The 24906-nt window shown below is 46.9% G+C and overlaps 2 protein-coding genes across 2 annotated transcripts in view; one reads left to right on the plus strand and one right to left on the minus strand.

The window, feature by feature from the left end:
• Positions 1–15183, minus strand: part of LOC135899678 (transcription factor E2F8-like) — a 75859-nt gene extending 60676 nt beyond the window's left edge. Inside the window, exons 1-2 of the mRNA XM_065429005.2 lie at positions 15105–15183; positions 14584–14971 (exon numbers count right to left, since the gene is read on the minus strand). Coding sequence (XP_065285077.2) covers positions 14584–14971; positions 15105–15183 — 467 coding nt within the window. The remainder of the gene's footprint in view (positions 1–14583; positions 14972–15104) is intronic.
• LOC135899687 (large ribosomal subunit protein mL43-like) lies at positions 14950–17390 on the plus strand. Its single transcript, XM_065429018.1, has 2 exons — positions 14950–15557; positions 17169–17390. Exons 1-2 carry the CDS (start codon positions 15182–15184, stop codon positions 17327–17329), a joined length of 537 nt encoding a protein of 178 aa, XP_065285090.1. The 5' UTR covers positions 14950–15181; the 3' UTR covers positions 17330–17390.
• The last annotated feature ends 7516 nt before the right edge of the window (positions 17391–24906 follow it).

The raw sequence follows: 24906 nt of genomic DNA on the forward strand, positions 1-24906 counted from the left end.
GCACTTTCAGAATGAAATGTAGCGATTGTGGATGTTTGCACAATCGAAAAGTAAATAAGCACTAGCAGACGTCGCCAAACTCGATGACGTCACGGAGGGCTAGTGCGCGAACTCAATTCACGGAGGCGTCCACCACCAGTCTTTTGGTAATGCCATTTTAGTGTAGCATAAGAAGCCCCTCCCACGGCAATAGCGGCTTTTCTCTTTCTTTTTTTTTTGGTATTGTACAGATTCGTAATTTACTAGTACAGGTACTCTAGTGCCCCTGTAAATGTGACGGTCACATACTGCAGGCAGCTTCTCCGTGTCGTGAATAAAGTGACTGTCTCCTCAGTATATGGTACTAAAAAAGAAAAAAGAAAACTTTTCTATGCACGCAGAGATAGAGATACAACACGGTGTGGCGAGTTGCCAAGTATTGATGCTGCATCATGGGATGTTGACGTCATCTTGCGGTGTTCGAAACTCAACGGTTACCGTTCGCATGCGACGACAGAACGGTCTAGATCAAATTCAATTTTTTTCTCGAACGCGCGGACGGCAAGAATAATATGCGACTAAGCCACTCCTGTACATTTACGAACCAACCTGACTTCATACCGGGCATCAATATGTTAACGCGATCGATTCCGAGTTCAACTTGGAAGGCAATGCACATACAAGGGTTCTCGGGAACACAACAGACAGCTACACTGTAAGCCCCACGTCGCATTAACACCGCGGAATGGACTGCCCACAGCCAAGTGAGTGGGTGGAGCATGTGCTATTGTAAGGGGCCTTAATAGCGCGACGAGGGGAAGCGCGTCAAGGCACCCTAGTCGTTCACAGCGCCCTCTATAGCCATCCTTTATCCCTAGCCGTGAGCGTCTACGTTAAAGAGAAAAAAAAAGCACTACCGTAGAGGTTCCTAAAATAATTACTAGTGCCTCTACGGGAGATGCAAGCGTGGCAGTTTCAGGGAATGTAATTGATATAGTTAACACACGGATTTGGCATAACTTTTTTTTCCCCACGTGGCTTCCAACGGCTGAGCGACTTTGCAAATTGATCATGTTCAATAACATATAGCGTGATGAGAACAATTCGCAATGGTTAAGCACCTGGACAGATACTTTGTTGCCTTGCTGTGTTTGGAAGAAGAGAAAAAAAAAAATGAGCGCTCCGAAATTTCGAAACATGCGAGAATGCAAGAAAGACTTCACAAGAACACTCGAAGCTACAAGCACGACGATTATGCAAATCCGTGTACCGAGCATCATCTCCACGGTATAAACGATCGAACAACGATATGTCCATGAATGGTGCGTTCTAACGCTGCCGTGGATTGGGCGAGACTTCGCTCATCAAAATCAAGCGTTACTAACAAAAACGGGCACGCTTCTAACGGTCGTTCAAATTAAGCGTCGTCTCATTTCCCGGGGAGTCCACAAGGTCCAAGCGGGGCTGGCGCCGGCAGCACTTGTAGGATGCTGAAACAGCCACAACGTCACCTAATGGGCGACGCATATGCGTACAGCGCTCGGCGGTTCAAACGCCAACCGCGTGGGGGCCGGTGCTTATCGGGCCACCGGCGACCACCGACCGGGTGATCGCCGAGGGGTCGAACGCAGTAAAAGAACTCGTGGCTGAGTGGTAGCGTCTCCGTCTCACACTCCGGAGACCCTGGTTCGATTCCCACCCAGCCCATCTTGGAAGTTGCTTTTTATTTATGAAGTGCCTGCCGTGATTTATCGCTCACGGCCAACGCCGCGGACGCCGACGACACCGGCTTTTCTGCGACACGAGCTCCTTAACGCTATCGCGTTAAAATTGCCCCAGTGCGGTGTCCCCAGCGCGCGCCTCTATAACGCGAAAAGTGCCGGCAGCCACACGCTCCGAGTATATCGCGTTTCAGTCGCTGAGTGCTGTACCACTGTGTACCAAGCCGTATTAGGCTGCAGCGCCTAATACTCGAAACATCTCGCCCACTGTATGGCCGTGTCACAGAAGCTCCAGCGCGAATGGAAAGATTCTGCAAAGTCGGGCAGCTATATCAGCCCACCACTGAATGCGGCTTTATCCGTGTTTCTCTTATCTCTGTGCCTCCATTTTTTTTTCAAGTTCAAAGGCGTCGGAGATACGCCATGTCAGTGTCACCTCACGCAGACCTTGCTGCCCAAAGTTTTTAACTTTTTTTTTCTTTGCGGGCGCGTTGTACAGGGGACAGCAAGCGATACTAGATGGAACAACGCGCCGAACCAAGCGTTTGGCGAGACCGCAGCAGCTGGCGTTCTTCCGTCGAACGGAAAGCGAATCGGCCGTTCCTGAACAGGAACAATTAAAAGGACGCGGGTCGTGAAAGAATGGAGGCAGCGACCAGCTGCGCCACATACTTGCCGTCTGCGTCACTCGCTTCACACGACGCGAAGCGACAAGTCTATCCTGCACGGCTGCCGCGAAATCAACGACCACTAGAGTTAAACCACGAATAAGATAAACTGGCACTATATTGTATACTTCCTAAATACTTGCCTACCGTATCTTTGTAAAGAGAAACGCTATTTCTATAGCTTTTTTTTGGGGGGGGGGGGATAACTCCGTCTATCGACCACCATTTATTTGTACCCCTCCACTTAATCCATTCATGCATCCATCCATCCATTCCATTCCATCCACTCCAAGCCATCCATCCACTATGTACTAACCAGAACCCACATAACGGGCCTGTACTGTGCCTGTGAGTACTCATAACGGGTGAGTACTGTGTCTTATCTGTACTCACCTACCGGGCAGAAACCTGGAGGCTTACGAAAAGGGTTCTACTTAAATTGAGGACGACGCAACGAGCTATGGAAAGAAGAATGATAGGTGTAACGTTAAGAGAGAAGAACAGATTGGGCGAGGGAACAAACGCGAGTTAATGACACCTTAGTTGAAATCAAGCATGGGCAGGACATGTAATGAGGAGGGAAGATAACCGATGGTCATTAAGGGTTGCGGACTGGATTCCAAGGGAAGGGAAGCGTTGCAGGGGGCGGCAGAAAATTAGGTGGGCGGATGAGATTGGGAGGTTTGCAGGGACGACATGGCCACAATTAGCACATGACCGGAGTTGTTGGATAAGTATGGGAGAGGCCTTTGCCCTGCAGTAAGCGTAACCAGGCTGATGATGATGATGACATAACGGGCAACACATTCGACAAATGCTCCCCGCAAGGATGGAAGTTGAAAAACACGTGCTCCCGCCAGCAGGCCTGCGAACAGAACCAACTAGATACTCTATCTGCGTAATAAGGGCGGTCTTGTCCTATTTCTCGTCTCTTAACGACGTCATCCGGTCGTTATCGCAATCAGCATGAAGTACCACGAAGCCTAACCAGCCTCCAGAAAACATGCTCCAGAGTATGTTGCCGCTCTATTTTTCCACGCACATACAACTACATGCAATCTAGAAGTGGACTGTAGACAAATTGTGCAATAAACAAACGAGGCGAGGATGCATTCCCACCTACGAACTTTCGCCCAACTCTCTTCAAGTATCGTTACGCTTCTGCGTACATTTCTCTGCCAGCTCGTGGTAACACCGCCGCATAGACGGGCCGCACTGAAGTGCTATTCTGGCCGGCGCCATATTTTGACATGTTTCCAGTTTCGAGCCAACCAGAGACGGCTTAGCTGTCGTATGAGCCAGTCAGAGGTGACAAATTAACACTGCGAACATTAACTTTCGCCACATAGTATATACACTCCCAAGGTTCTGTTATGGACTCATTCTCTAATTCCGCCATGTTGGCGTTTCGAGCCAATCAGAGAGGGCGTTGCCGCCTTGTAAGCCAATCATACAGCACTTGGCGCGGCGAATGGCACAAACATGGCGGAATTTGACGTTGCCCAGAATGGGAAAATCCCGGTCACACCGCACAGCGCCGACGTAAAGCGGCCTGGAAAGGTTTTGGTTACAACGTGGCGTATAGACGGTCGCTTCGTTTTGCAACGTCACGCCTTCCGCTGCATCTGACACGTTTCGGGCAAACCGCTGACTTTGAAGTCGGCTTCATTTCCGGTGTTAAGGCGGTAGTAAAATTTCACCCCGGCCGGTGCTACGGATATATATGCCAGTGAAAACAAAACAAAAAAAAAGCAGGAAAAGCAGTAAAAAGGTTGGAAGAGGCCGGTCGGTGCCTTACATTTACACTACTATAGTGGGTTTCTGCAGTACGCGACGTACAGTCTCGAGAAAAAGTTTGAATACCGACGGTGCCGCGACGTGTTTTTCTTTCTTTACAGCCTCTGCGTGCCGGCTGAAATCAAATCGTACAGCCTAAGCACGCGTGTTGGGCAAGTGAGATGCAGTGAAGGATTTTCACGTTGCAAAGGTGTGCAAGAAAAAAAAATATATTTTTGATGCCATGGTCTCCAAACTTATGCTTGCGATTGTACACAGCCATCTAAGAGAAACAAATCTAAAGCGACAAAACTTTGATTACACACACGCGCGCAGAACTTAACACAAAACTTAACTATTGAGCTTTTCAACTAACTACTTTAGCGCACATATTCCAATCCACCTAATTGAAGCCAGTGATTTCAAGAGACACACCAACTTGCAATTAATTTTGAAAATAACACCAATTTTCAGATAAGCGCAGTCAAACTTCCAGTGGAAATACTGTTCTTCCACTTACCTTTTTAACAAAACAAATTTTTTATGCAGTAAAGCTCAAAAGTTACTGGAAGCCCAACGGATCTTGTCGCACACTTTGGGAAAGCATATCTCGAAGCTGGTGTCATCATCAGAATTCGTTCCAAGCCAATAGGGCAAGATCAACGGCTACAATTCGTAAATTGCAATATGTGCCACGCAAAGGAATTAGGTTAAAATTTAATTAGCAAAAGTTTTTAGTTAGTCAAGTATTCAATTTTATTTTTTTGAGCAAATAGCGTGCCTCTGAGAGTCATCTAGCAAAAAAAAAAAAAACGAATGAAGCGACTTTCGGTTCATGTCATGTCACGGGTGATATTTTTGGAAATTCTGTTAAAGATGACATAAAACACCCCGTATATAAATATATTCGCGTTTAACATTCTTTCACTCTATATTACGGCGAGTCAACATTTGCAACCAATCGCAATAAACCGGCACGTCATATTTCATCCAGACGGGATCACGAACACGAAGTGCAACACATATTTGCTCGTAGACTAAAGTACCAATGTTCACCTCTAGTGCAATCCATAAACGGATGAAACGCGCTACCAGAGAACACTGTGGCTCGCACTGATGCAGCTAGTTTTCAAAGGGTGCTTCTGGAGCATCTCCATGAATAACGGCTGTTTTTGTGTGTGCGCGTCTCTTAGACTTATATAGCGCTTTTTTTTGCTTTGTTTACTCGTGCACATTTAAATGTGTCACTTTATACGTTTATACTACACTACTGTGCTAACCAATCCCGAGATTCATTTCAGCGTTCCTGTCATCTACGCGCATTCGGAATTGTATAATATCTCTCTCGTTGCGCCTGATTTAAATACGAATAGCATCCTGAATGTGCCCTTAAACTTCCTTTGTACCACAGTGTTTTCCTTTTACCCAACCCATATCTTTCTTTTTCTTCTTGCTTGTTCAGGTGTTTCTATATTTGACACAATGATTTTGTATTGCACCTCCCCTCCTCCTAGTAATGCCTTTCAGGGCCTTTATCTAAATAAATAAGTATACACACACATACTCTGCCATCCCCTCTGTACGTCTACCACGTGACCGGCTTTCCCACAGAGGTGAGCGCGTAGGTAAGGGGGGAAGCGGGACCGAGCACGGCCTCCGAGATTCGCACGCACCGGGGCGCGCGCCAATCTCAGAGTCCATGTGTCGAGTAACGCAGACAATGCAATGCAATGCAATAATGCAATGCCGAGTAACGCAGACAACTTCAGTGCCAGGGAGCGGCGCGCACGACTACGCAATTTCGCAATCACTTCCCCGCATTTGCTTGCGCGCATGTTTAAAAGAGAAGAAACTGGAAGGGGGGGGGGGGGGTGTTGCACGGCGAAACCAGTTTCACACAAGGTTTCAACCAGCTATAACCAAGGTCACGTTAATGCAGTCAGATAGATTGGGGGACGCGGACGGTGGGGAGTAGTTAATGAACCGAAACGGGTCAACAGTGCTAGAGCCACTACGAGAACGTGTTTTCTTTTTCTTTTCGTCGTCGCAGCGCGTAGACAGACGAGAACACGAAGTAGCCGAGACTGTGTGCATAACTCCATTTCTTTTATTTATTTTTCTTGCGTTCTCCTCTTTGTTGCGCCGTAGGCTAGAGTAAAAATTAAGTCTTGGTTTAACTTGGCTTCAAGGACAACTGCAACGAAATCTTGGGACGCGTAAAAGAGCGGAGCATTAAACGCCGCACATACGGAGCGGCCCCCTTCGCAACACGTTACATTTGAAGTATTACGAGCGAACAAGCACACCACGAAAACTTCGCCAAAGTAGACTTGTATTTTTTTTTTTGTATCAGCGCTCTCCGGAAATGACGCAGAACCCGGAAACGTTGAGAACCAGGGCGGCACCCTCGCCTGGCGTCCGAAATTGCGCTGAAAATCTCGGAGGCCATGTTCTCTGGAATCTGCGTTATATCCGCCAACGGCGCGTCGTCTGCTAAGTCGATGTTTAAAGGCTGTCAGCAGACGATTACCAGCCGCTCGCGGATTGGCCAAGATTGCTTCGGCAGTATGTGCATGTATAACTCGACAATCTATAACGAGTTTTAGCACGAGTGAAATTTCGTTGCATTAAGCTTTTGAAGGAAGATGCAAAAAGAAAAAAAGTTTAGTTACATTTGCGGAATACACATGTCGAATCGAAGAACGTACTTCTTGCACAGAATGCACATAGAAAAAGGTGCAAATCGGTTCAACGGATGTTTAACGTATTTTGCACCCAAGGTAAACAACACCAAAAAATGTCTCCCATCTGTGCCCCCCCCCCCACCACACTCTAAAAACAGTTGCACCCTTTGGGGTGTATATTTGCCACACAACGATAATCGTCATCTGTCTTGTCCGCATTTCCTTTCTTTAATACGGCGAGCCCGGTACTTTCCAGTAACGAACGGCATGCGCGTTATCAGCATGACATACCATTCCCGATAGGAAAGTAACGAGCGCAGCGTTTTCAAGAAAAGAAATGCGGTCAAGACAGATGACGATTATCGTTGTGTGGCAAATATACACTCCAAAGGGCGTAAACTTAGAATCCACACTCTTAAAACGGTTGCACCCTTTGGGGTGGATATTTGTCCCACAACAATAATCGTCATCTGCCTTGCTTGCGTTTCCTTTCCTGAAAACTCGGCGCTCGCTACTTTCCTGTCGGGAATGCTGCGTCACACTGATAACGCGCATGCCGTTCGTGACTGGGAAGCACCGGGCTCGCCGCGTTAGAGAAAGGAAACGCGAGCAAGACAGATGACGATTATTGTTGTGGGACAAGATAAGCCCCAAAGGGTGTAAATTTTTCTAAGAGTGTACACTCTACGAACAGTTTACACCCTTTGGCGTGACCCTTTGTTGTGGGACAAGATAAGCCCCAAAGGGTGTAAATTTTTCTAAGAGTGTACACTCTACGAACAGTTTACACCCTTTGGCGTGACCCTTTGGGTCACGCCAAAGGGTGTGACCCACAACAATAATCAATATTGTTGTGGCCCACAACGATAATCGTCATCCGTCTTGCCCGCGTTTCCTTTCTCTAACGCTGAGAGCCCGGTACTTTCTAGTCACGAACAGCATGCGCCTTATCAGTGTGACGCAGCATTCCCGACAGGAAAGTAGCGAGCGCCGAGTTTTCAGGAAAGGAAACGCAAGCAAGGCAGATGACGATTATTGTTGTGGGACAAATTTACACCCCAAAGGGTGCAACAGTTTCAAGAGTGTAGAAAAAGGAAATGCGCGCAAGACAGATGACGACCATCTTTGTGCGGCAGATATACACCCCAAAGGGTGCACAGCTGTTTCTATAGTGCACCGCTAAGCGCACGCCGCATCGAGACGCTATACGCGCTGCAAGCGTGACGCGTGCAACTTTATACACGGGCACTGGGCCGCGCCACGCGAGCGCTGACAGCTATACGACGCCCACGACTAGACATAAAAATGGAGGAGGAAGAAGCGGGCGGGGGGGGAGGGGGGATTGTATTAATCAAAACCATCTGCAGCCCGGTGGCCCGCTGGCCTGATAGCGCTCAAGCGTCGTTACTGAGAGAAGACGGAACAACGGAACGGCGAGGCTATAGATACTATGGGAGAGGATTAAAACGCTTGCCTCGACGTTATCTGCCAAGGTATACGACTTAAAGAGGACTCTCTGAGGGGGCCTATGCATACAGCTGGTGCACACCTGACGCAAGAAGTGTATAAGCGAAAATACACACGAACGCACACTCATCACGTGTCCATTTCGTTTGTGTTGTGCGCGTGTTTCTTTTTTTTTCTTTTCACGCTCGCTCGCTAGCGTCGAGATACCCACCGATCGAAGAATTAGCTAGAATTTGCTAAGAGAAAAAAAGAAAACAAGTGCTTTATTACGCAATATGCTGAAGGCTTAATTAAATAACTTTTCTTTCTTTGTTCAGTGCATACGGACGTTCCAAAGAGGTTGACGCAAAAAGGATCTACGTCACAGAAAAAAAAAATTGTTCGGGAAACTGCTTTGTAAAAGCGTTATGTATAACAGCGGCCGAAAGCTCGGTTTCGCGCTACTGAGCTCGAGATGACGATAATTATTGAGTTTTTTTTTTTTTGCGCGAGGTCCAGCTGTGGTCAAACAGCGCTAAGCCAAAGCCAGAGCGCGAGGTCGATCGCGGGTTCGAATCCAACCCCGGCTGCCGCGCTTCGAAGTGCAAAAAAAAAAAGTTACATTCGTGTATTGGGATCAAAATCGATCAGGAGGGTACACCCCACAACGACGCACACGCCTCATAATCGTATCGTTGTTTCGGCATGTAAAAAAAAAAAAAAAACAGAATTTCGTAAGGCTACTTCAAAATTTGGAAGATCCGTTTGTCCGCTCTGTGGTAGCAGTGCGTTCATGAGCCCAGAAACATTCCGGTCCACGCGTTTTCGACAGCCAAGTTAGCCAAGCAAAAAAAAAGAAAAGAACAAGTATTTCTGTCCCAAAGTTTACTACGTAGGCATGCACATGCTCTTGATGTGTTTCATATGGTGAACGTGCCCTGTGTCGACACCTCGTGCATGCAGCTTTCATTTTGCACGTAGCAGCGAAATTCACTCTTTAAACATTGCAACTCTTAACAGCAAGACTGATGCCAGCTGGGGAGTCATACATGTTCGTGGGCTATCATAATCTGTCTCAACTGGAAGTGTTTTGGGAACTCTGTAAGCGTGAGGGCGCCCACACTGAATCAATACGCGGCGCCTGTGCATACAAATAATCAAGCGGCTCTAAAGTTGCCCAGCAGACAACATGGGCCATGCTAAGTGTACGCCCGAATAGACAACTTGCTACTGTCTTGTTTATAGTGTAGACAACTTGCGTTAGTGGATATACGTGCCGGAATAGACATTGGGTATGCGCGCCCATTCTTGCCCAATAACCCCGGAATGGGTACATGTGCCAAATAAGGTGGCACAAGGGGTACGTGCATCCTCAAATCCGCAAGACACAAGTCGTGCCCATGGAGTGGCCTACTATTATTACTATAGAGGGAACTGTGTTACTGGGATCGTTCAGCCACCATGGGAATGGCGGTTAGAACTACATGGATTTGTCTGACTTCGGTGCTTGCCGCTTAAGACGTTCTTTGTGGCTTCCGTTATCGCGGTTTATCTGCCTTCATTGCCCTAAAACATTTCAAATCAATCTATACTATTTCTTTAATGCAGAGGGCAATAAGACTGTGCGAACACGCATAATCGCTGCTAATTGAAGCGGTGCCGCTTCAACTCCGCATGGCATGGAGACATCACTAAACAACTTACAGCGATTAATCATCACGATGAAATTACCGTATATACTGTAGTGGCGTTCACATGCCTCCCGAGGTGGCTATCGCGATCTTTTTGTATTTTTTGCTTGCTTTTAGAAGCCACATTGAAACCACTAATAATGATCGCAGAGGCTGACAGAGTGAAAAATCCAAAGTTGCTGCCATTGCAAAACACAAAGACACTCGCCCATTATTAAAAGCAAATTGTGAAAACTAAACTCGCTAGGTATGCACAATCGAGCCGCACCACGGTCTCAATAACTACTGATAGCAAACATTTTCAAAGTTTTATGTGGCTACTCCACGTATTTGCTCTCCATTGCGCTGTAGGTAACGCTCCAGTAACCAAGAACAAACGCTATTGGCAAAGTGAAATCTGTGGTCGCGTGGCATCCGTGGCGTAATGGTTTCAATATCGGGCATCTCTTCTAGAGTTCCGGAGCTCGAATCCTGCCGTTCGACAATTTTTATGTTTAGTTAACTGTTATATAATGCAGTAATTTCTTGAAAATGACGAGTCACGAAGCCGTTTTAACTCCAGAAGGACGAAGTTTAGGCAAGCATGTACGTACTAACCATCATTCGCACGCTGGTCGAACCGTCCTCTGCTTGGGCCTCCCGCAGACACCAGGTCTCTAGTGATTCTATGAAACTCCACGGCAATACGTCAGCCCGCAAGAAGCTCTCGCTAACGCGAACACGGCAAAGCGCGGTGACGTCACGCGCAACAGCGCTTTTTGACGGGAAAGCATCAAATTGATCGAAAAATTCCGGCGTCTGTAGCAGCGAAACGGCACCTGAATTCCCATTGGCCGCGACGCCGGGTCACGTGCGCGCCTCGACGGAGCCAGAGGTGGCGAAAGGGAACGTGCGCATGCGCGCCAGGTGCTGCGTGAGGGGAGAGGGCATCGCGGCAACGCCACGTGACCCTCGCTCTCGGAGGCCTGCTTTCTAACTACGCCTCGGCAATCGCTATGAAGTGATTCAGATATAAAAAATAGAAAAAGTTCGGCAGCACGTTACACACCAGGTTGAGGCCCAATCGGCCACTGGATTTTCCACAACGCGCAGTTGCCGACGATTTGAGTTGGCAACCATGGCGTCATGCCGTGTTGAACCTCGGATGCTGGTCGCGTGCTGCGTAGTGAATCAAAAGCCACTGGCCGTGCGAGCCAATCGGGAACGAGAACCAGAGGACGCTTATCAAAACGTCTACTGCTGCGGGGGTGGCTCGTTATCGCTCAGAGCGCGGAAAAGACTGGAACAGGACAGACGACGCCATACCGTTCGCCACTGCTGACGCGTACGTCTGTATTGCCAGTTTTGTTTTCTGCTTTTCGTTTTTAAAACAAAAAGAAAGAAAGAAAGAAAGAAAGAAAGGTGTCGTCTACTGTTCGCCGCTAATCCGCTTGCGAATTACCGTCTGAATGGAACAATCAGCGATCAGAAAAGTACAACGCGCGAGCATTTCTGACAGCTCGATGCCGGTTCTTGTTCTTGATGGCTGACGCGATCGGTAAGCATTTCGGTGCTCTACAGAGAGACCGGCCCCCGTGGCACTTTTTTCTACTTGCAGAGGAGCACGCAAGTCCCGTCGGCTACACGCATTTGTCCAATATACAGCGTTGCAACAAATCTGGAACAGTAAACGGGTCCTCGTGATAACGTCACAACGCTATATAGCTGACCCTGCCATTTGACTAAAACGTGCTTTTGCACTACTGTCTACATCGTCACCACAAAAACGCAAAAGTGTGAGAAGATAAAGTGCAGCTGTACTTGCAGGGCAAGTGAAATGGCGGAACGATGTGCCCGATGAGTGTTTTTACGACACATTAGCTTCAGGAAAGAAGTCCACCATCTGAAAATATAACGCGTGTCTTCTGGTGCGAGACGACGTGCGAGCAAATGAAGGCACAATAGACGCGATAAAGACAACGAAATGGTAGGAAAACGGCTAAATAACTTGAATTACGGGACAGGGGTGCTGAAATGTGAATGAACACGTCTCGCAAAGCCGTGCTGGCTCGCAAGCAGACGACAATTACCATCCCGTGCCGAGAGCAGACGGCCCAAATTCGCGGCGGGTCAGCGAAAAAAACGAGGCAAAAACGCTCGCTTCTGCGGGCTGCGCGATAAGATAGAGAGTGTACGGACGGATGCGAAGATTCTCAAGACTTTCAGGGTGCACCGTTCACGAAGGGGAACGAGGCAGCGGAAAAGAAATAATAAGAAAAGAGCACCATCAGCAAGTCCAAAAGATCGCGCGAGAACGAAAAACGCTGAAACAGACGGCACAGAACAACCGCGCCTATCTTCGCCGCCAAAGGCGTTTTGCCTTTTCTCTCCCTTCTTTTACGAAGGTCACATCATGGAGACTACATCATGACGCGACTCACGATCACGACCGTGTGCTTTATAGAGCGTGATGCTTCAGAAAACAGCACCGCTGCGTCTGTAAGAGGCGTTGGAAGGAATAAAGCATTGGCCGATGACAGTTCGGCCCCGTTGAAGCAGAGCAATCGACAGCCACGCGACACATGCTGTCGTGCACTTTCAGTGCCGCCTCTTGGATCCCGCGGACTCGGCATTGTTTCAGATAACATCAGATAAGCGTCGGAGTGCTGCAAAGCGTATTGCGTGGCACGGAAAATACGGCACTGCTTAAGAGCAGTCTACATTAAGGATCCTATCCTTTTTTTTAGTTTTTTTGTCCCTATTAGAACATCAAATGGTCACCTCGCAACAGTATAAATTCGACGCCAGCCGCTCTAATCAGCAAAAGATAGAACAAAATAGGCGATACTACAAGAGATATATCGCGGACTTCGACGAAGGCCACTGTACACATTATGCGGTCGACAGCAAAGAGAACATCGTTTCCCACAAGAAAAATGTTTACTGTGACGCGCGATTAGTGACGACACTGAGTCGAAGTAGCCGACAAGGATATGTACGCGATCAAATCATTTTGTTGCTAGAGCATACAGCCCCCAGCTTGGACGAAAGCTCGGAAAATCATGTGCGCGGTACTGCAATTTAAGTTAAGCATTTTCTCGCTAAAACAAAAAAAAAAGAAAATCGCAATATGCCATAACACCAACGCTATCAATTTCAGCGCTTTCACTTTCCTGGCTTAAAAAAAAAAAAAGAGGCGGAGGGGCGCATCTTAGAATAAGACATAGGAATTGCGCAATCGAATGAGAGCCGACTGATGAATCAGGCGGGGAAAGGCAGCAATATGTCACGCATTCTGGAAAATAATCCACGAAGTCACAATACACCGCGCTGTCAATTAATCAGTGGACGAAATTACATTCTGCCGTCGTCTGCCTGATGAGGACATTCAGTGCTAGAAATTAACCTGGAACACATGTAAAAGTCAGGCGGATTACGAGCACCAAACTGTGGTGATACGATAAATGTAAACTAGGGTCAGATTTTACCCATTTAGCGAGTGCAACCCCACGGTAATCCGAAAAGATGCCTGAATTAACGAGAAGCGGGCGTTAGTCGCATTACAAGCGATTACCAATTATATGTGATAAATACTGAGCCGAGAAAAAAAAATCGAACCTCCTCCTCCGCAAGCGTTTTAAAGAAACGGTGTGAATAAAGAAAAAGAGAATGACACCGATATGCTACGCACGAGCTACTGGCCACCATCGCAAAGTCGGAATCTTTTTGGGCGGGTTCCGGTGCGAACAGGTTAGAACAGCTCCCGCGATGGCCCGTAGGGGACTTCCCCAGTACATCAGAAACATATTAGACGGAAATCACAATAACAAGAACAGCGGATAGACTTTGATAAAATAGTGAGTTAAAAAAGCCAGCACATCCAATGAATAAGACAAAAAAACGGGAACAGCACCCTCCGAAGGAACAAGAAGAAAAAAAAAAGAATTAGCCACTCGCCACGTTAGCATTGCACTGCTGAACCGAGAACGCAAAAGCGCGAAAATTCAGACGCACCTACGCTTCAATCGCAAGACGCGGGGAGTTGGGGAGAGACCCGCGGAAAAAAATATTCAACGCTGGCGCGCAATAGGTATCGCATCGCCGATTCGATCACCCCCCGAGGGTCGCGCCAAAGCGACGCGGTTGCTTCTGCTAGCACGCTGCGTTGCAGAAACTCTCGATCGAAAGCAACGAAAAAAAAAAGGAAATTCCAGTGGCGTACCGTGGAAATCGCACAGTTCGAGGTGATCAGCAGGCTCAGGTTCGGCGAGGTGGAGGCCGATTCCGAGGGCAGCCCCGGCGGAATGCCGCGTTCTTCGGTATGTTGCCGCGTTTGCAGACTAGCGCGCGCTCATGAGCCCGCGCTACGGCATGCTCCGCATTTGCACGTTCGCGGTGGGATCGGGTCGGAAGAAGAAGAAGAAAAGAAAACGCCCCAACGGAACCAGTTAAACAAGAGAAGAAAAAGAACAGGGAAAGAAGAACGCACAACGTAGCGGTTTCGCTGTGCGCAGGCTGGTTAGTCGCGTCTGGCGGAGTGGGGGGGTTGCCCAAGCGACGCTACAAGAGGAGTGGCACGTTCGCGCTTGCAAATAAGTTGGGAGGAGAGCGAGAGAGCAGACGGCGAACCAAACCTTACCTGATCTTGCTGGCGTCGGTCGCCGCCGTCTCCCGGAAACGATGAAACACGTCGCTCTCGGCGTCGCACAGTTTTTGGCGCCGACGCGGGCGACGCCGTCGTACACCGCCGCAGCTGATCGGCGATCGTTCCCCCGGCGGCGTCAGCTCGGACGACGATCGCGGACGCCGTTGTAGCGCGGCCGCGCCCGCACGCTGACCGGACGACGCCGCATGGTGAACCGACGCGGGGAAACGCTTGCACAGCTCGCACCACTCAACCCCGCGCTCAACGGTAAACGCCCGCACACGAACCGCCGCACAGCGAGCGCCCTTTTCGACTCTGGCGCGAACTCGCGAAGCCAGCCGGTCTTGGATCGAGCGCTGGATTCGGGTACGTGGCTGCCGAGCTCAAACACCCGCCAGATTCGGCAGACCGAAACGACAAACGCGGGCTTCGGATTGGTTTCCCGTTGTAGACAGCAATCCGAACCCGATCCAACCGACGCTTTCAAAATGGCGGCCTCCTTGCGAAGCACGCACTAGCGCGTTTAAAGTGGCGAAGCTGTCGGGTAACCAGCACCGAACTACGACTCCTGCTTCGGCGCGAAGGTTGCGACATGGCCCACAAAACGATCACCTACATTAAGGCGCCGCTGTACAACGGCGTCGGCCGATACGTGTGCCAGCTGCAGCGGCTCACGCTGACCTTCTGCAAGACGCACGGCAGCAGCCGCGGAATGCGCGAGTACATCGAGCGGGAGCTGGTGAACTTCGCCCGCGAAAACCCGGGCGTCGTGGTGTACCTGAAGCCGCGCCGGCACCGCGACCCGTACATCGTGGGGGAGTACCTGAACGGCGAGCGCGACATGATGCGCGCCAACGACCTCACCGCGAGGGAGCTCGTCAAGTGGATCGACCACTTTCGCACGCGCTCCGGCGAGCCCATCGCGCTCATCAACAAGTACCTCCGCACCGACTACCCGAGCATCCAAGGTCCGTACCGCGTTCTCTCGGCTGAGGGGCTCATTCCAACGTGGACGGCGGCACAACTGCGGCTTTTAACGCGTTTATGGCGACCAGTGTCGTTGAAACGCGAGGAGAAAGTTTCCTGGCGCTAACAAACCAGGTGGCACGGGCTGCCGTGATACACTAAGGTCCTTGATTCGCGAACTACTCGCACCAGAAAGAAAAGAAAAAGAAAATTGAAGTGCACCGTAAACATCTAGCACGCTGAACGTAACACGACCAGCGCGTTTCGCATGGATAGAGAATGAGAGGCACATTTGCAATGCATACAATTACATAATTAAACAACTTACAGCGATTAATCATCACGATAAAAACACCGTATTTATTGTGGTGGCGTTCACATGCCTCCTGGGGCGACTATCGTGTTCTTTTTATATATTTTGCTTGCTTTTAGAGGCCCCACTAAAACCACTAATAATGATCATGGAGACTGATGCAGTGAAAGATCCAAAGTTGCTGCCGTTGCAAAACACAAGGTCTCTTGCTCATTATTAAAAGCAAATTGCGAAAACTAAGCTCGCTAAATGTGCGCAATCAAGCTGCTATGGTCTCAATGACTACTGATAGCAAACAATTTAAAAACTTTATGTGGTTGCTCCACGTATTTGCTCTCCATTGTGCTGTAGGTAATGCTTCAGTAACGAAGAACGAACGCTATTGGCAAAGTGAAATCTCTGGCCAGCTGATGAAAGGCATTTGGTGATGGGTCATGTTATAAGAGAGCTTTAGTTTTGCCTTAGTAGCCATGCAAATAATATGAAATGGGGTAATCCTGTATACTGCCAGATGCTTTCCAACGGGGTAATACAGAATGACTAAAACCCCCCAACAGAGAAGGCACTTCCTAACTTTGACGTGATTAAGAGGTGCACCGTCGTCGTGGAGACAGTTCGTTTCAGTTCTGTTCCTGAAGAGAGACTACACAATCTGTAAGAACATCCCAGAACACTTGCCCCAAGTGCGGCCTAAATCTTTTCTGCAGTCTGCCTCAAAAGTTTATTACTGCGGGATCTGAGAAAAAAAGCTGAGCATTTCTGCATCAGGTATTCGAATTTTGATTATGTACTAGTACGGACGAATAACATAGCATTGTTAATGCGATTACCATTCTTTGCCTACTTCTCGCATTTTATGCCTATCTAGCTATATAGCGTCCTACACCAACTCAGTGGCCCTTGTGTACTAGTTCGGATCACGTAGGCCGTTTTGTCGTTACAGAGGACAAATGGCAACCGTGAACTGTGTTTTGAATACTGCAAAAGGACGTGAAAATTCAGGACTCAGAATCAGCATGGCACACGATGTTGCATCTTCATCTCTGTGTTTATCCAAAGAAAGCTGTTTTTATTGTACCGAACACAAGGAGGCGGTTAACCTTTTTCTGCATGTATGGAGGTCCTGCTTCTGGCATCTAACAGTGGTATTTAAACACAAAATTTGTTTTCCATGTTCCCAACATAGTCAGCAATAATAAGGACCTACTTCAAAAAAGATTATATCCCTAAGCTCTCTTAAGGTCTTAGTATGTGTATCCTTTCGTTCTTTTAATCCTTCCTTTAATTTGACCTTTCCTAGGTTTCTGGACACCATTCACGAACCGGCCAACAGAGCAGAACCTCGCCAAGTTTCCAAACGAGGAACTGGGCGAGTTCAAATCTGTATTTCCCAGCGCAACCGAGCAGCTCAAGGAATTGGCTGCCCAAGACAGCCCGGAGACGTCACAAGCAAAGGAGTGATAGCTGTGTTACGAATTTCAGTACTAGTAAGCAAATAAAACAAAAGTTTTTTTTTCCTGTTGCTGCTGTGAATGTTTCTGCTATGAATTCCCATTGTAGTAACGCTGCCCCATGTTTCCTGTACTTCACAAAATGCTTATCTTGAATGATAAATAGCAGCCTCATTAATCCCAGCGCTGGTACTATATCATTACCGCTAGACAAATTATTTTTATGATGTTGATGAAGTTCTCGTGATGCAGCTTGGAATAGAAGTCATGCACACAAATTCTTGTGCATGGCATTCTTACTCTTCCATCCTTTGCAGTGTAAAGCAGTCACACTTGCTACTAGATCTTCACTGTGGCGTGCATACTACTTGGTCTCTGCAACAGTCGCAGAAAGAACAGTAAAACCACACTTGGAACTAACTTACCTGAGCAAATATTTCTGCTTAATAAAGTCATAAAGAGGTATGTGAGAGAGTTACTTTAGACCTTGTAATAAGTAATTTCAGTTAACCAATCTTCATAATAAGGAATTTTTATGCATATGACTGAAGAGAAAGACTAAATAACTTTAGGCCGATAAAGTATTCTTTCACCGCTTTATTATGCATGGTAGGACAAGACTTGCCTGCTGTGTCATCCTGTGAGATGTAGTCTGCAATGTGTTAACTAATTTCAGGTACGAGGAAGCTGCGTCAAGAACCAATTACACAGGCAAAACAAAGATTCGCAGGAAGAATAATTATCATTCGCATGAATCCTCACTATCTGACTGGTAGCCCTTGCTTCCGGCAAAAATGCTTAGTCGAACGATTATCAGACACTGCATTGTTTCTTTATGCGTCATCTGTCACTACCATTTTAGCACAACTACTGAAAAAAATTGGCCGATGATTACGCTTCTTGGTAATGCGATGTTTGAGCACAACGGCTGCCTTATTTCAACAACAGGTAACTGCATACAGAACATGCAGTGCCAAACAGAGGCGGCTGTGCATTTCGGATTGGGCAGCACGCACCGCGATCCGCAGCTATCAAGCCGGTGCTCCGGCGGTGCGCCATCTTATAGTATTTCACTGCAGCGGACAGGAAGGGGGGAAGATTAGCAATTATTATTTTATGTTTCTTCTGAGGTGGGGTGAGGAAACAAGTGGAGAGCAGGGGTATTGAGTAGAGGTCACAAACACATTCACTCACAGACAGGCGTCAATGTGGCCGCACAAGGTTGGGATGGGAAGCAGAAGTAAGGGGACGAAATGCTTTAACTGTCTTTCGAGTCACCGCAACGGCACTGCGCCAGGTAAGGGGAGGTACCAGGGAGGAAGAGAGAAAGACAGCCACGCGCAAACATGGCCAGAGGTGTCAAATGCCGTTGGGGAATGTGCCCCACAAACGGGGAAGCGAGTGACACGGCTGCGAGCCGTACAGCCACGCGACATGGAGACTGAGGAGCGGAGAGCCATGGATCGCGCATGAGGCGGCAAGGAGCACCCACCGCCAGCACTGCGGCATCGCCACGACAGTGGGAGTCTGTTTAGACTGACAAAGTATTTCTTCAAGACTTTGTTCTCGCAAATTCCACAATAATAGATTTACCACTGATTAGACTTGAAAATGAAGCTGAAAGCTTTATTTTTGAATTTCGTGCCAGAACACCAGTGCTGGTAAGTCAGTGTGATGCCACGGATTTCAAAGTACCTCTTTTTGTATTCTGTCCACTGTAGCACAGTAAAAGCTCTTGAAACGTCCATATTCCAGTCTTGGGCTCCTTCACAATATGGTATACTCCATCTTTAGTGTAGTAGTCGCCACATATCAGCTGACCAGTGCTGCCCTCTGGGCAGGAGCGATGGGGCATGTGAAGAATAAAACACTTGGCGTTTGGTTCTGAAAGGACGTGCTTGTCGTCTCGCATGCTCCACTCCTTTATGGCCTGCCAGCACGGCCTGACAGGAATGCTATGTGACATCTAACAATAAAATATTAACTATAGTCTGCTCATACAGCATAAAATCCACGACATCATAGTGAGCTGGTGCAGGAGCGTCAAGGTGCCATCGCCATCAGTCTTTATTTTTCGAATTTTTTTCTGGCTTACCAAGTTTTCTATAACGTTAAAGCGGCTTTTCTCTCTGTCTTTCTCTCTCTTTTTTTGTTGGTATCATAGAAGGATAATTTACTAGTACAGCTGAAATAAATTTTCTCTTTGCTGTCCCTTTAATGCGACACCATTACAATGATAAAATCTCGGCCACATAGGGAGCATCCTCCCTACGTAGTGGTGGGGTAGGAGTATCCCGGCCACAGCGGCCGCATTTTGATGGAGACGAAATGCGAAAACACCCATGTACTTAGATTTAGGTGCACATTAAAGAACCCCAGGTGGTCGAAATTTCCGGAGTCTTCCACTACGGCGTGCCTCACAATCAGAAAGTGGTTTTGGGACAAAAAACCCCATAATTAAAATTTTTTTAGGGGGGGGGGGTTTGTAGGAGCAGCAAGAGCTTTGACGTAGGAAGCAAGTGACAGTCGGGAGGGCAGCTGACACGCTCTGGGCAGGCGTATCCTCACGCATCGTGCTCATACCAGCAGCGAAACGTAGAACCTGGTAGAACGACGCCCACGCTCTTCTACCGAGCTGATTGAGAGGAGTGTCAAGGTGCATATCGATTTGGCCTCTATGTCACCTTGCAGTAAAGCTGAGAGTACGTCTGCTCGCATTTCCAAGAGATGTGCTTGTTAGGAAAGCGAAATCAATGCAGTTCTCTGCAGCCGCCTGCGCATGTGAAATGCGAGCAGAGTGGAATGTGAATGCTCTGCTAAAGATGTACATTGTTTCGGCTGAACCCGCACTTCAGGACAGGACACGTACGTGACAGAGTGCAACTAACGACGCTTTAATTGGGAACATTTGGTGAAACATTTATGTGAACTCGTGTTAACAAAATGGGGAAAAAAAGAATGAGGTGCTGCCATGTAACTACACGCATGCGCATTTCCCTATCAAATAGCAAACGAGTGAGCAGAGTCATGAGCTGTCAGTTTGTTGTATTTCCTGCATCCAGCGAATTTCCTAAAGCAGGTTGAAACTATAAGAATGTGCACTCACACATTCATATGCACATGCTGTTGGCATGGCATACACCTAAGAGATGGTTATTTGCATTGTATCATATTCCAATGTACTGTAATAAAGGTATGTCAACAAGACCAAGGGAACATCAGAACCATTGCTAGAAAATAAACAAACCTGCGAATCTTGCATCACATTTACCACTATCTCTGTCTACTCTGCAATTTGCAAATGCCACTATTTTATCACGTTTAAGGTAGGATTAAAAGGAACTATAGATAAGGCGTATGCCATGTGCTGGAGAACACCTATGCCGCTTATATTGTTCTATATCTGGCAAGGAAATTCTCTCGATGCACCAAACACAGACTACTTAGTTAATCACACCATTGACAGGTTTGTTGGCTGCAAAATAAATGTGCATGTGTGGTTATGCTAGTTTACGTTGTTAATATGTTTAAGACCCACACGTAAAAGTTTCACCAAATCATATGAAATAAAAGATACAGTTGCCCTGTACGTGTTATGTGCATCCTGTCCTGGTTCTTTTCTGTATTGCCTTCGTGCTACAAAAGAGCACATTTGACCACAGCATGGTATAATCAAGAGTCACCCAATTTTAGCTTTTCCAGTTCTCCTCTGTATGATCTGTATATGGAGGAGGTTAACAAAGCAATAAATGCAGTTCACATGTGTATATGTGTGTTCCATCGTATATCATTTCATGGGTGTTCACATGTATGCCCTGTATGTATTATTGCTTCTTTGCGTCTTTTTCCCGAAATATCCCTTCAAGAATTGTACTCCCTGATCTGTTCATTTTTCGTGTATGTTACTTTCTAGTATTTGTGCCTTACGTTAAGTTTTACACATGTTATTTCCTTAAGTGTACCTTTGTGGCCTTTCATTACTTCAGTTTTTCCTTTTTCATGTTTTGGTCTTGGTAGTACAGTTGATGAGCCCTGCATTGAGGCATATCTTTTGTATAGATTGCAGAAGGCTGCTTACTCTTTTTTTTCTTTTTTTGCCTTGATTTTGTAACGCCCCTTACACAATGCCCCATTAGGCCTGTAAGATATCGTAAATAAATAAACAAATAAATAAATAATGCGTAAGGTCAGTGTGTAGCAAGTGATAGCTACAGCATTATAGTATGTTAATACCAATACCGTGTTAGAGCAACAAACAAAAAAGCACTTGTTGTGCTGTTTCGTTTAGGTTGGCTATATGTTGCGTTGTGGACTCGCAGATGGTGGCAGCTAGACAGCAGCACTTGACAGCAGGTGGTTAGCCGTAGATCATGTCATTGTAAATCACACATGGCACCCGAGGTAGAAGTATGAGTGATGTCGATCTCTCTCTCTCTCTCTCTTTTTTTTTTTGCTAATTCAGAAACAAACCAAACTGTGCTGCACATGTAAAAGTGAACAATTTGTTCATTATCTAGGCTGCCCTATAACTCCTGTCACTTCTATGCCAGCCATGAGAGTTTACCTAACGCAGCAAAGTTCAGCAGTTGGAGCCAGCCTAAGTTCATGCTTTCATTTCGTAGCGACATCCAACCACAAATGTAATGCACCCAGCACAGGCTTTATTTGTTGCTTTGGCAAAGTTACCTCGTGTGGAGGCTGTCAAAATGCCTATTCAGTGCATGAATACTGCGTTAATCTGATGTTACCTAACCAAATCGAGAGAAACCATGCATTTTTCTGGTATAAGAAAAGTCTTGACGAGTGGAAATACAAGCGCGTGTTGTTTAAATCAAGGTTTTAGTGCATCTCATTTCAATATCGTCAACAGCAAAATGAACAACCCTGGTGACCGGCGTTGCTCCTGCCTTTATGAGCATTGAATTTCGCCTTACACTGGCTGTGATCAAACTGTTACGCAATAAAGGACTGCATAGACTTTGCTGGTATGTACAACGTTTGTCTTTATTTGTTTTCTTCAAAAGACACAAACTCTCTGAGCAGGCAGTGGTATGTACAATATATATCTGCAGTTCTTTTTTTTTTCCAAGGCAAATTTTTTTTCTCTCCACTTGCCCCTCTGAGAGTTGGCAAAAATAATCTTTGGTGACAAGTAGCAGTTTCCTTTTTTTTTTTCTTTCCCCAGGTAGCACCAAAATAAATTGCTTCACTCGCATCTCAAGAGCCACATGTGGAATGGACAGCCTGTCCATATCATCAGAACATGCCCCCATACCAGGGAGCTGGGTGGAACAGCCAATGATGGAGAGAGCTTGTATGTGAGGAGCACAAATGATGAATTTTGACACAAACCTGCCATCTATCACGATCAGCATGAGCAACAAGGCGAAAGCATGCGGCAAAGCACTTGTGCATTGTAGCTCGTACCGAGCTCGATAGTACTAAGATGTACATGCAAGCCATTTCATAGTCTTGGCACAGCGGAGACCTTCTGGTATATACATATACCAGAACAATGGTAAGCACGGACATGAGCAGCAGTGTTGGTACCGTCATCTTGTGACGCTGCACTTAAAGGGACGCACTCAAGAGTGACACTTTGTCACTTTGGATTAGTAAAGTAATTTTTTTGAAATTTTCGTTCACCTGGTGGATGAGGGTCCATCACTAGTGGAAGAAGTAAATGTCATGTTTGTCCTTTTCGAATCTGGCACTACATCACTTAACATTCCTTATTAGTGTGCCTTTAATGGAAGTACGCAGAAACTTCACTGCATTGATCAAATCTATTCCACACGTCCACTAGTGAAAACGTGCCAACAGTGAACTAACTGCCAAGAACAAAATTTTGCATGTCATCTCTTTTGAATGGGAGAGTGATGCACCTCAAAAATAGTTTGCGCAGTTTGTAGTTGATTTGAGTGCTACAGGATGGCGCCACTGCCAGTGCTGCCATTCCTGGATAGGTCTTCCAGTATTTCATAAATTCACCGATGCCTAGTACACCTCACTAAAGCTCTCTACTATCAGACAAACAATGAGCAAATCAATGGTAGTTCTCTGGTACTTCCTGTCCGATTCCCTTCTGTCGATTCTTATTTTTCTGAATTGCCCCTCCATTCCCCAATTGAAGTTACAAAAATCAACGTAGAATTTTCAAAAATACAAGTCTTGGTCAAGATAAATGTTTAAACAAATCCTGGGCTTTCTATTTGTTTTCTTTTTCTAATTTCACTTGTGCATCAGCCAGAACTTAACATGCTTTTGCCAGACAATAGGCAAGGTTCAAAATGATGTATGCAACCATCATTACAATGCCAAATGCCACAGACAAAATTATGCATTGCCTGCGGTTGGCATCATTGTCCTGTCAAAAAACTGGCAAAGGGGAGAGTACAGAAATGTCAGAGCTAGCACAGGGTAATTAACTGTCAGGAGCTACTAAGTAACAGCTAAGTTGAGATATAAGCTTTGCACAACCTTGAAACACAATGCATTTATAATAATTCCTACGTTTAACTGCAGAACTCACAACAGTGGGGCTATTTGTGGAACTATCAGGCCTACCAGTGTCCAAGGAAGAGGGGTGGTGAGATTATCCAGTGGTGAGGTTAGAAAACTTGCAGGCACAGGATGGGTTTGGCAGCTAGGCACAAGACAGGGGCATTTCTGTAGGTCTCTGAGAGAGGCTTTGTTTTGCAGTAAACTTCGATAGGCTGATGTTACTTGTTCGTAGTACTAGAGAAAGAAAGCAGAGCTAATAAGAGGCTGTATGAGTAACACGCATTGCAACTGGACACTGCAAAATAAAAAGTAACCGTTGAACTTTTGTGACAAACTGACATTTTAGAGGTCAAACATGTACAGGTGACTTTCTTTTTTTCCTTTACTCTGCATGGTGAATGTACTCTAATTGTCAGCTCGTGGGCACTGAAATAACGGCAAATACATGTTGGCCAAAAGGTTGAAGCAACAACCGGCAAGGTTTCCAAAATACTGGTTGTGCCAATCAAACACCGGACAGGAGGGGCACCCCCAGCCTTGTCTCCTGCAGAACTTGAGAACGTGAAATTCCCATGGTATTGTGTTCCCTACAGCAAAGAAGTCTTGAGCATTTCCCATTTGAAACAGGACAGTAATTCGGCCAAAAAATTCCACCGAAGATTACGATACTACCTAATGCGAAATTTGAGCACAGCTTCATACGTGTTTTCATTTCGCGATATATTGGCTGGCGCGGACAATCTGTCTCGTGCGGCACGTTGCAAACGGAGCGAAGTGTGGTGCAACTGCCTCGCTAATTGGGAGATCGCGAGAGGCAGCACTTTGGTGACACGTCGGTGTGATTCCCAGCAGCCGCCGCAGACAGACCTCCGCTCATGCAACGCTTTGTTTCCACATATGGTATCAGCAGATGCGCTGGCCGCATGCCATCGGTAAACAGACTACAGCGCTACTCTGATGCCGCGTCGTAAGGGTCATCACGGCAGAGGCCGTCTTGCACGGCGTTGCACTTTTCTTCTCACACGTTTGCGATACCCTCCTCCTCTACTTTCCTCCTCACACTCGATTTGCCATCACTGTCTT

Source organism: Dermacentor albipictus, chromosome 10 (genome assembly GCF_038994185.2).
Source record: "Dermacentor albipictus isolate Rhodes 1998 colony chromosome 10, USDA_Dalb.pri_finalv2, whole genome shotgun sequence".
Lineage (NCBI taxonomy): Eukaryota > Metazoa > Arthropoda > Arachnida > Ixodida > Ixodidae > Dermacentor > Dermacentor albipictus.

What these genes read in the sequence shown, in the direction of transcription:
- LOC135899687 (XM_065429018.1), top strand. Translation starts at nt 15,182, where the DNA reads ATGGCCCACAAAACGATCACCTACATTAAGGCGCCGCTGTACAACGGC. An exon ending in CGACTACCCGAGCATCCAAG is followed by an intron (nt 15,558 to 17,168) that starts GTCCGTACCGCG and finishes GACCTTTCCTAG; the next exon opens with GTTTCTGGACACCATTCACG.